Genomic DNA, 13,141 nt, shown 5'->3' on the forward strand with positions numbered 1-13,141 from the left:
CTAAGGACATATTCTTTTCGGCATAAAATAATTGAACTAAACTGAATTGAACTGAACTAAACGGATCGAAACTGAATTGAACCGGATAAAATTATAACTAATAGAAATGATAATTGAAGCTGAAATGAAATGAAATGAACGGAATTGAAAATAAGGTGAGGGAGAACATGCCCTAACAGCTAGTTTGGTAGTTGGTTATAAATGGTAGTAATGGGAATGAATTTGTGTGTAAATTTGTGTAAAATATCATTGTTCATTCACATGGTAATGCTAATTTATCCTAAAGTGTCCACTTTCCTTTTTGAATTTCCATCCTCATCCAATACCACCTTGTAAGTGGTAATGAATGGTAATGAAAATTGCTTTCCTTGAAGACAAAAACACAAGTTTAGGGTGAGATTGTTTGCACATGAAGAAAAAATGTCTTCCCATAGAGATTTTAAGGGTGTTTCCCTGATAAAATTACACTTAAAATTCACTCTCATTACCGCAATTTATTAACTACTACCAGACGGACCGTAAGTGTAATTTATAATACAAACTAGTCATGGATACGGGTGATGCTATTATTTTCCATGTAATTCAAATTAAATAAAAAATTATACTTAAATTGTACATAATATTTGTGTAAAACTCAAAGTAAGTAGTCTGAACGTATTTATATAATATATATATGTAATATAATTTTTTTAATTCAAGATGAGTTTTAAGTAATTTGAACTGCACAATTTTAACTCGAAAAAACTCAAAGATTCGGCTCAAGTTCGAGTAAAAGTATTACAAGCTCAGTCTCCGTTCGGCTCATTAACACATATACTTCCAATGATTTAATTTATACACTTCCTATTATTCGCCTGTCCCATATTAATTGATACACTTCCTAAATCGACACATACTATTTAGTCTGTCTTCGTGAAAACCCCAACAATAATGAAGAAACATTGCCACAATCTTACTTTATGAAGTTGAGGTTAAATAATTCATTAACAATAATGGAAGAAATCCCATTACCAACAGTTAAATAAAAAACCCAAACAAAGCTCCTGAACTCTATGTTGGTCAAATTGTATCAATTAATATAGGACGGAGGAATCACTTATGCAAATTTTATTAAAAAGGACAAATTTCATAAAACTACCTTTTTATAATCAATTTTTTTTCAAAATATTACATTTTAAAAACTTTCTTTCAAAAAACAAACTTATATAACAAATTTGTTTCAATATACTACTATTTCGCCGTAAATGAGGCTTAATCACTAATACTTGAGTCACCGTAAATTGTTTTTCTTTATTCCCCTCTCGTTTCTCTCCTTATCTTTTCTCGCTTACCCAACGACAACAACACCTACGACGATTGATATTTAATAATTAGTATTAAATATAAACAAAAAATGATATTGTATTGAAAGGAATTGTTTATATAAGGTAGTTTTTTGAATTTTTTTTATAAATTAGTTTTTTGAAAAAAGTTGATTATATAAGGTAGTTTTTTGAAATTTTGCCTTATTATTATGCATAAATTTGAATCATATGTCTTATCTCTATTATATAAGGGAAGGGGGAGGAAGACGGTGTCCCCATCTAAAAATACTAAATTAACCTTAATGATCTAATTAATGGAATGAAAAAATTACAAAAGGAAACAATTTAAGAACTCAATCACATTTCAACTTGTCATTCTAAACAAGTTAAAAATGGTATATGCATATATCAAATACTTCAATAAAAAATTTAAATGGACAAGATATCTTGACCTTTTTAAAAAAGAAGAAGGTGGTATATATGGTCTTCATCTCAAAAGTCTGAAACATTCACTACCGTTGATACTCTTTAATTCAGTCAAACCAAACTCATTATTTATGTTTTGCTCAAAATTCATTTACAAAAGATTAATATTAAAAATAACTTACAATCTTCATTAGTTTTTTACATTGGCAAATTAATGAGTATCTAAATTCATCTATCTATTAGTCTCTTCACATTTTAAGTTTAATCATAAATATAATACGGATATATACTCCATCCGTTTCATTTTAATCTATACACTTACACTTTTCACGCATGCCAATGCAAAACTTTGAGGACATGTATCTTTAGTTTTGTATTTTTAAAAATTATAAAAAGTACATATTAACAAAAGTGAAAGTATTGGGTCAGACCATCTGACCCAATACTTTCCGTCGAACGACTCTCTCTTTGGACTTTCTTCTTCTCAAAACAGTAGAAGAATTACCGGTAAGTATCAGAAGGAGCAATAAAAGGAACAAAAGAAGATTCAAAATGAAACTGAATTTCCATATAAAAATCCCTCATTGTTCTCAAAACAGAAAGAAGTCGAGGAAGACGAAAGCGCATCTTGTAGTGGATTCCACCCAGAAGAATTCTGTAACGACACGTCATTTGCTAATTTTCACAGTAGATTCGAGAGTTTGGAGGAGAGAGAGTGGGAGTGAGACATAGCAATTGGTGTGAGGTAGGAGTAGAGAAGAAGATAGTAATAATTTGGTGAGAGATTACTTGACTTTCAGTTGGTGTGTAAATTCTTCCATTTTGTGTTGTTTTTCTTTCATTTAGTCTTCTGAATTCTTTCAGTTGGTGTGTAAATTCTTCCAGCTTGTGTTGTTTTTATTTCATTTGGTCTTTTGTTGACTTTCAGTTGGTGTGTTAAATATTTCAGCTTGTGTTGTTTTTCTTTCATTTGGTCTTCTGTGTGTCTTTCAGTTGGTGTGTAAATTTTTTCAGTTTACTTGTGTTGTTTTTCTTTCATTTGGTCTCCTGAACAAAAATTGAAACCAACTGAAAAAAATTTGAAACCAATTGAAAAAAATTGAAACCAACTGAAAGTCACCCGACCAAATATTATGGTCGGACGAGTCTGACACAATACGTTCTCTTAATAAATACATGTTATGATAAATCTAACAAGATCCCACATGACTATATTTTCATCCGCCTATAAATCACAAATGATGGTCAAAGTAAAATTTGCGAACAGTGTAAAATATCAAAGTGTGTAGATTAAAATGAAACGGAAGGAGTAGTATATAATACAATAACGAGTTTTGAAATTAACGCACGGATCACGTGCATACGAGACTAGTAATATGAAACAAAAGGGATATTAGTCAAGAACATCTAGACAGTCAAAATGATGCAACTAAAGAAGATAGATGATGTACTGCCTCTCTATTTTATTTATCTTGTTCGCTCTTTTTATTGGGATTTTTTATTATTATTTGGTCACTTGAATCTTCCTATTTATGACACTTGGATCACCTTCTTTTCTCTTATCCAACTCTTCTCACCGTTTATTTTTTTTTTGTTGCAAATGAGGGAAACCCAACAAGAAAAGAAACAAAACTACTGTAAAACAAGACGAGGGGTAGTGATCCCCATAATGTCTTCACGAAGGAGCCCAACAATCTCTCGAGGTGGGGCCTCATAGTAAATCACCGACACTCCTTGGACGACACCCATATTAGCCAGCTGATCTGCAACTTTATTGCCTTCACGGTAAGCATGGTTCAAGTGGACCTCCCAGACTTCAGAAGATAAGAGATTCCTACACGAATTAAGTAGGTGAACACATTCTCCTCCATGGTGAGTGGCATCTTGGAGAACTTCAATACAAGCCTTATTGTCCATTTGGATAGCTAACTTAGTTACCCCTAGATTCATAGCCATTTCGAGGCCCATCGCCACTGCTATGAGTTCAGCTCTGTAAGCAGAACAAGCTCCAACATTTGCTGAAAAACCTTTAATAAAGGTGCCCCTACAATCTCTTAGGACCCCGCCACCTCCTGCAAGTTTATGAGCACCTTTTGAAGCTCCATCGGTATTGAGAGTGAGCCATGGAGAGGGAGAGGCTATCCACTGCACGTATATCTCACGCAGCCGACGGTCATTGTTAGGAATAGTTGGATCATTAGCTAAGGCCTGCCAAGTGGTCATAATTTGGGAGTGAAGGAAGGTACCAACATCGACAGGAATGTCATCCATTCGTCCAAACATGACACTGTTGCGCCATCGCCAGTTCCACCAAAGTGCAGTGGCAAAGCTAACCACCCAGTCCAAGGAAGAGCTGGTCCCCCCAGACGTGAGATTTTGTTTTAGCCACGTCTGAAAATTAGTCGAGTAAAAGAGCGGGCTCTTGGCTGGTCCTCCGAGGCTGTTCCAGATGGAGCGAGCAGCAGGACAATCTCGAAACAAATGGAGGAGGGTTTCATCGCTGTTGGTGTTACATCGAACACAATGCGGATCGTCCGTTAAGTGGCGGTCAACCCGGTTAGTGTTACAGAGAACTCGTTCATGAAGCAGGAGCCATAGGAAGACTCTAATTCTTTGTTGTACTGGAGCACGCCAAGCAAGATCCCATTTTCCATTAGCATGGAGGGGAAAGTCATCCCGCATAATATCCATGGCATATTTAATAGAGAAATCACCCCTAGTGGATCCTTTCCAATAGCGCAGGTCCCCACATTCCTCATTTTCCACTAGCTTCAAAGTAGCAATGTTTTGTAAAATAATAGAGGGGAGTAGATAGGCAAATCTGTCCCATTTCCATCCTGACCCAGATTCCCACATTTCTTCAACAGTGGCACCCTTGATATCACAAGGAATAGTCCCTAGGGCAAGAGATCGAAGCGCATCATCCGACGCCCATCTGTGATCCCAGAAAAGGGTGGTTCTCCCATTCCCGACCGCTACCGCGGACCCTTTGTGGAGCCACCTCGCATTATCGATAATACCACGCCATACATTGGACATGTTTGAAGAGGGGGTAAACATATCGATGTCACATCGCCCCTTGCAATATTTATGTCTTAACACACGCGACCATAACGAGGATGGTTCCGACAACACACGCCACCCAAGTTTGGTGAGAAAGGCAGAGTTAGCTTGTCTAGAAGATCGAATGCCTAAACCGCCATTTTGCCGTGGTAATTGCAAAGTGTCCCAGGCTAGTAGATGAATACTGCGTTTCTCTTCTGTACTCCCCCATATGAAACGTCGAGTCTTCTTATCAATTTCATCACAAATCATTCGAGGAATTTTAGCGGTTTGCATTGAGTAATTAGCCAAGGTGTTGAGGGTGGATTTAGCTAAAGTGATGCGGCCTGCCAAGGAAAGGTACTTGGATTTCCAGCCCGCTAACCGCCTATCCACCTTTTCACAAAGATGTGCGTAGGTTTCTTTGGTAACCCTGCTTGTGAGGGTTGGCATGCCCAAGTAAAGACCAAGATCCTCAGTAGCGTCCATTCCTAGCGTAGAACAAATAGCGTCTCGTTCGCGGATACCCACGTTTTTGGAAAAGTACACACGAGATTTTGCTAAACTAACTTTTTGCCCCGAAGCGACACAAAACCTATGGAGACAATCTTGAATAACCTCGGCTTGATCTAAAGAAGCTTCAGCAAACAAAATGATGTCGTCGGCAAAGAACAAATTCGACAATTGTGGTCCCCCTCTACTCGCATATATAGGTTTCCAACGGTTCTGAATAATAGCCTCCTCAATCACCTGATTTAACCGCTCCATACATAAAACGAACAAATAAGGGGAAAGTGGATCCCCTTGTCGGATGCCTCGGGTTGGAAGAAAAGTGTCTGTGGGTTCACCATTCCAAAGGATGCGCATGGAAGGGGATGAAATACACTCCATAATGACCTCAATCATGCGAATAGGGAAATTCATGTCATAGAGGGTATTACGGATAAATTCCCACTTGAGTCTGTCATAAGCTTTTTCGAAATCGATCTTTATGGTCATGTAACCCTTCCCACCTTGTTTTCTTCTCATTGTATGAATGACCTCTTGGACGATAACAATATTATCTGTGATTTGACGTCCCGGAACAAAGCTAGTTTGTGTATTAGAAGTAACCACCGGGAGAAGTGGTTTGATACGATTCACAATGGCCTTAGTAATGATCTTATAGAGGACATTACAAAGCCCAATGGGTCGAAAATGAGAAGGCAGAGCCGGCGAATCCGTTTTAGGGATTAAAACCAGAAAAGTGTCATTAAGACCTTCAGGGAGACCATGCCCTTCCAGTACAGATAACACTAACTTGTAGACACTAGGGGCCACGACATTCCAATTTTTCTGAAAGAAGAGAGCTTGAAAGCCGTCAGGTCCCGGTGCCTTTAGCGAGGCCATATGTTTTACCACGAAGTCAATGTCACTTTTAGAATAAGGCCTATTCAATTTGTTCCAGTCATCATTCGAAAATTCTGTGCAAATCCCAGAAGGAATGTTATAATCTCCCTGAATCCCATCATCTGTAAAAAGAGTGGCAAAGAAATCAACCATAAGTTTCTGTAAGGCCGCGGGTTCATGCACCCAGTTACCAGATTCATCTTGGATAGCCGTAATCTTATTGCGCCATCTTCGAGCTACGGTATTTAGGTGAAAAAAGGTTGTGTTACGATCTCCATCTTTAATCCAGTCCACCCTAGCCTTTTGAAACCATAGCATCCCCTCTTGTTGTAGCACGGTATCCAAATCCCTGCGTAGCCGCGCTTCAAGCTTGATGAGCCCGGAATGAGGGTGAGTGGCCAAGTTTGTTTGAACACCTTTGATGCGAGCCATCAAGTTCCGCTTTTCGCGAAAAATATTGTAAAAATGATCCTTGTTCCACTCTTGGAGAGCTTTGGAAAATGAAGAAAGAAAGGTGACAATGGGAGCATCTTGTTTCCAGTTGGTTGCAACAAATTTGTGGAAGTGTTCGTGAGTAAGCCAGGCTGCTTGGAAGCGAAAGGGGCGGTTTAAAGATGCAATAGGAGCAAATCCATTCGGGGATATGAGAAGAGGACAATGATCAGATTGAAGGGCAGGGAGATGGCGGACTCGCGCAGAACCAAATTGAAGGCTCCATTCAGCACTGCATAAAGCCCTGTCCAATCTCGCACTTTGCCATGTTTCCGCAGACTTACCACGAGACCAGGTATGGGGGGGCCCAGAAAATTCAACCTCCATTAAATTGTTCTCTTCAATCCAATGATTAAACTGTTGACTGCGACGAGAGGTTGAGGAGCAGCTAGAGTTTCTCTCCCACCCAAAGCGAGTTTCGTTGAAATCACCTGCCAATAACCACGGTTTGTTGTGACTTTGAGCAAAAGCTTGCAGTTCACGCCAAAGATCTTGACGTTTTGTGGGGTCAGGACTCCCATAAATTGCAGAAAAGTACCAAGGTGTTTCACCCACCTTTGTGATTTCCATTGTTAGATATTGAGAATTTTGATCAATAGTAATAACCGAAACTAAGTCAGATTTCCAATAGACCCATATTCCACCGCTGAAGCCATGAGCATCCACTCGCACATGACCTTGAAAGCCCAATACTTGCGCAATTTTCTGAGCTCGGTCCCCGCCCATGTGAGTTTCTACTAAGGCAAGTACCACTGGTTTGTGAATTTTGTTCAATTCCCGCAGAACTGCTAAAAAATTCGCGGCTCCCCGCTCCTTGAACATTCCATACCATGCACGTTATGGGGTAGGAATCCGTTGCAGCATTATGTAAGTTATTCATGGGTTCAGATGAGTTTGGGTACATGGATTGGTAGGCATTAGATAAATACCGCAGAGCTTGGTTAAGGTCATTGGGTAGTTTCAACGTGATTAGGAGTTCGGGACTCTCCCAGGAGGCTATCATCCATGAGTGAATCTCCAACTCCAGTTTGTGACTCAGGCGGTCGGTTGTTCCAAAAAAGGGTTCCTCCATTGGTACAGTGACCCCGAGAATCTTCTCCGGGGGGATTGAGAGATAAATCGGTACCGGTAGAGCCGGTTGCAGGGTCCGAGTTTGTGTCAAGAGAGGATTCATGGTGGTCGTGGGTAATGCGTGGGAGAGGAAGTGAAGGGTTAGCTTCTGTGTTAGCTTGAAAGGGGGCCGTGTTATTTTCTTTTCCTAGTGACACTATTGGGCCAGAGGGTAAGATGGGAACTAGGGTAGCATTATTAGTGATATTTTTTAGAATTGTGGTGGGCGCGGGATTTGATTTCTTTTTCCGAAGGTTTTTTGATTTAGCCTTTCCTAAAAAAGAACCTTCAAGCGGGGGGGGATTAGAAAGTCCTAAATTAAAGGGATTTGTTGATAGATTTTGGGTCAAATTCTGGGAAGATTTCCCCAGATCAATGGCTTCTCCAGCTAGGATGGAATCTTCCAGCGAAGATTTCGCATCTTCTGCAGGGGCTTTTCCCGGTTCCATAGGCTGATTATCCTCTTCTAAAATTTCAAATCTTGACCCACCTGCCTTGCCTGAAATTGCGTCCCCATTCATGGGAACATAAGATTTTTTTCCGGCGACAGGCCGATTATTGTCCATCGGAATTTTCTCAACCCGTGGCCCTCTTCGGCGAGGTGGTGGTTTTTTAACCATCATCCATGAACCAAAATCATTGGCCAGGTTCGTAGAGAGAGGAGAGGAGGGCTTAGGGTCACCATCTTCTCGTAGTTCCATAGGGTCTGGAAGAGGATGGTCATGGTGAAGGTTGGTGCATTGTTCCTCTTGATGGCCAATCTTACCGCACTTAAAGCATATCATCCGTAATCCTTCATATTGGATTCTCCACACTTTCCCTTTGAACCAGAATTTGGAAAGCAGAGGTTTCTCCAGATCAATTTCCACACTCAACCTAGTGAACTGGCCACGTTGAGCTAGGACTGTGTTTTGGTCGATACGAGTGACTTTACCAATTTTATTACCAATTTTTTCAAGGAATTCTTGATCAAAGTATTCCACTGACAGATGTGGAATTCGCACCCATGCAGTAAGAAAACGCATCGGTTGATCAGTAGGGATGAAATTTGGCACCCACTTACGAATGGTAAGATAGTTATCATCCAGCATCCAAGGCCCTTGGGATAGAACATGATTGTAATCATCCAAACAGGAAAAACGAGCTATGAAAAATTCATGGCCAATATCTGTAAGGGTAACTCCTCCTTTTAGTTCCCATTTTCTTTTTAGCCTCTTCATCAGAGACATATAACCCACCTTACCATTAAACATCTTGATGATAAGCGCATGTTTCCATGGTTGGCGGAGTCTGCGCTTTTCCTCTTTGGATAGCAGAATTGCAGGACAGCGAGGATCATCCACCATGCCAGCCGGGAGTTCATCATCATCAGAGAGATCTGCATCATCATCAACTTGGAATATAGGGTTAGAGATGAAACCTTGCATCTGGCCAGATGCAACCATGTCCTTGAAAGACCTGGGTGGAGGGGGTAGATGGTTTGGGATTTGCAGGGTGTGAGTACGAGTGGATTGAAAAGGGGGATGGTCTGTATTCTCAGTAGCCTTAGAGTTCTTGTCAAAGATTAGATGAGTGATTTTCCGTTTAGAATTTTTTGTTGAACGAGAGGTTTGAGCGTGGTCGTCAGGGGGACGAGGGATGAGAGAATTTTCCATCATTCTTTTTTGTTTCCTCTCACCGTTTATAATATATAGAAAAAGTTGGTTGGACCATTTTTTCTCTAATACAATTATTTATAATAAATTTCTCTCCCATCACTTAGTTATAAAAAAATAGGATCTATACTTATGTTTCACTATCAAACCCCACTTAAAAAAAATCTATCATTTTTCCCTTTTTTTTTTTAATAGTTGTGGATGTTATCAAGTGACTAAACCTAAAAATTATAAAGAGGATATTATAAGCTATTCTTTTGAACAACGTTTTTCATCATATTCAAAAGTGGGGTTTTAAATAACTTGTTTTGTTCATTAAAAATTTAAAATCGACATTGAGATTTAGAGTTGATTGCATGATTGGATAGGGGCTAGTGAAGTTGGTGGTAGGGCGAAAATAGTTTCGTATCTGTCGGGGGCTGGGAGCTGGTTTGGTTTTGATTTTGGGAATCCGGATATGTGAAAACTGCTTCACACGCAATTAGAGATTTAGAGATGGTAATCTAGTCCGAATTCGACTCTAGTCTGCTCCGATTCGAAGGAGAAAATTCGAGTCGACTCCGATAAAAAAGTAATCCGACTCTGTTTAAAAAATCCGACTCCGAGTCGGAGGAGGGTCAGAGTCGAATCTTATAAAATAATCCGACATCTGAATTCGACTTTGATTCAATCAATCCTTTTTTCTTATTTATGTTAATGTATTATTTATGTATAATCTGACTTCGACTTTCAGCCAATTGTATTATATAGGATTTTCCCATTGAAGAAATGATTGTTAAAAATAATAGTAATGTTTAGATTATTTGTACTATATAAGATTTTCATATGATGATTAGAATAAATTGTAATGATTAAATTATTGTATTATAGAAGAATATCCTATTATTAAAAATTGGGAGAAAAATAAGTTGGCTCGGGTTCGGGGTAAAATGTTTGGCTTTTAAGTCGGGTGTTCGGATTTTAAGTCGGACCAGATTCGGAGTCTGATGTTCGAATTTTGAGTCAAGTAAGATTCAGATTTTCAGAGTCGGTTGTCGGAGTCGGACTCGGATTTAAAATCCGACTTCTTGTAGGGTCGGAGTCGGAGTATGCATAATCCGATCCAAGTTCGACCCGTTGCCATTCCTACACAAAATTATGTAAGTACTACTTTCTACTCACTCCATCTCATAATAAAGTACCTACTTTATTTTTGATGAATCAAATTTTGAAATCTTTAACCGAGTATTCTCATTTGTATAAAAACATGTTTACGTACGATCTTGTTATAAAGCCAAAGTTTATGAAATTAGACTAATAGAGAGAATATATCATCAATGATTCTTTACTCACACCCTCATCCGAAAGAGGTCATGTTAGTTCATTTCCTTGATGTACAAACTTTTTACATCAAATGATATTTTCGTAAATAAATGAACTAAATATTAAGGTTGTGTTCTTTTGAGCTTACTTTTATTTAATTTAACTTATTTTTACTGAACTTAATTAAGTTATTTTGCTGAACTTATATTTACTAAACTTATTTTAGTAAAACTTAGAGTAGATATTAGTTGAGCTAAACTTCTTTTTGCTGAACATAATTTATTTTTATTGAACTTATTCTTATTAAAATTATTTTTGCCTAATTTAACTTATTTTTGTGAATTTAACTTACTATTGTTGAACTTATTTTTGCTGAACTTAACTTATTTTTTGTTGAACTTAAAGTTATTTTTGTTGAACTTAAAGTTATTTTTACTGAAACTTATCTTAATAAGTTGAGGAGAATATAGCCTAAGTCGTATGCGTTAGAGGTTGAGTTCACTCGTGGTACACCCAGGGGTATTTTTGTAATAAATTAGAACTGCAGGTGCTCATTTGACACCGAATATAATTTGCTCATATTGACATTTTGCTCATTTACTCATTTGCTCATTTTGTGATAAAAATGTTTGCTCATTTTTCTTAAATGAGTAGATATGTTTGCTCATTTGTTCAATTTGCTCATTCGCTCATTTTGCTCATTTGGAGAAAATAGTATTGGGTGTACTATAAATATTCTCTTAGATGTTAAGTCGTGTTTTTCCTTTGTAAACTTTTTTAAATAAGAAAAATCACAACTTAATAATTGACCTACGACATAATATGAGTAACGTTTTATTAATGGAAACTAATTTTTTTCCCGGGCGATGCCTCAGGTTAGTTACAATAAAAAATTATGTTATTATGTTTAAATTTCATAATTTATTTTGCTACTTTTTGTATTTTTTGTCAATTACAAATTTGAAAAACTCACGTCACGATGTGATAAGTAAAAAAATTGAATGGTTTGAGTTTGAAAACAATATCTTAAGAGGAATTGTGGTAAGAGAATATGACATCAATATTATCTTGTAAGTTACGCAATAAGTGTGTTATAGATGTAAATACATATTACAAGACTTTATCATATTTTATTTGAAAAATTAGACAACAAAGTCATAGTGTATTGATGGTTAAGCTCTTAATTTTCATTTCAAAGGTCACATATTCATACTTTGCGCTTACACATTTTTTTTAAAGTGAGGAGTACACATAAACATAAAGCATTTGCGTTAGAAATTTGAGAAGAGTGCTACATGACACATAAGCTTTCTTTCGCACACTTTTTAATAATTTGTATAAATGTCACTTGTTATACAAAATTTATACATCTCAGAAATGAAACGACATTTTCTCTATTTATTTGTGTACCTGTTAAAAAGCGATATGAACGCGAGATGGTCAATGAAAACTCCTTCACACACAACTATATACTATAAAGCAAAGTTTATACTAATTATTGATTAGATTAATTGAGATAATATATAGTCAAAGATTCTTTACTCACACCCCATCCAAACCCTTCTCTGGTTCTCTATATAAAACACTTTAATCTACTTTATTAACCACTATTTGCACGTGTAATAAACAAGACTCAATAAGGGAAGACTTCAATATATATTACTATATATAGAAACTTTTTTTAAAAGCAACTATAATACATGCCAGTGGAATCTCGCTGTTCTCTACATACTCTACAAATACCTAATGATCTACATATAATTGTGAGTGGAAAACACAAAAATAGGAAGAATCAAAATTTTAAAAACAAGAAACTAAAAAGAAAAGAAAATGTGTGGAATATTTGGGTACATCAATTACAAAGTTTGTAGGAAAAGAGGTTACATTATGCAACTCCTTTTCCATGCTTTACGTCGTCTAGAGTATCGTGGTTATGATTCTGCTGGCGCAAATATGTAGGTGCACCCATGTCCATGTAGCTCTTCATGCACCTGGAATTAAACTACGTCGTTTTGGTGTGTGTAGGCTTTCAAATACTACTTTTTTTTTAAAAAAAAAAAAAACAAGTGTATCTCCACAAATCCTCCACAATTCTCGCTAGTTGCATATCTTGCAGTTATATGCAAGTTTTGTTTGGTATGGCTAATTTCCTTTCTTTTATATAAAAAAGGGCTTTTTTTATGGAAGAAAAAATGATTCGTTATATTAAGTCAAAAATATTAGAATATGATTCTTTTTGATCAATTAGGTTTTTTTCCCTTTTGAAAACTGATATTTTTTTCTATAATGATATATGTTCTTTTTTATAAAATGAGATAATTTTAACCACGTGTTTTTTTTATCTAGAAATTTGTCCTTTTAATGTAATTAGATATGTTCTTTTACAGATATTTTAATTTTCATTATGGGTTATGTTCTTTT

General features: G+C 37.0%; 1 protein-coding gene across 1 annotated transcript; it reads right to left on the minus strand.

The window, feature by feature from the left end:
- Positions 1-7,600: 7,600 nt before the first annotated feature.
- LOC125494935 (uncharacterized) lies at positions 7,601-9,208 on the minus strand. The gene has a single exon (XM_048638841.1). The coding sequence runs from the start codon at positions 9,206-9,208 to the stop codon at positions 7,601-7,603; it is 1,608 nt and encodes a 535-aa protein (XP_048494798.1).
- Positions 9,209-13,141: the final 3,933 nt, after the last annotated feature.

This window comes from Beta vulgaris, chromosome 2 (assembly GCF_026745355.1).
Source record: "Beta vulgaris subsp. vulgaris cultivar EL10 chromosome 2, EL10.2, whole genome shotgun sequence".
In the NCBI taxonomy this organism is placed as follows: Eukaryota; Viridiplantae; Streptophyta; class Magnoliopsida; order Caryophyllales; family Amaranthaceae; genus Beta; species Beta vulgaris.

Coding starts and splice junctions, on each gene's coding strand:
- LOC125494935 (XM_048638841.1), bottom strand. CDS start 9,208: ATGGTTGCATCTGGCCAGATGCAAGGTTTCATCTCTAACCCTATATTC.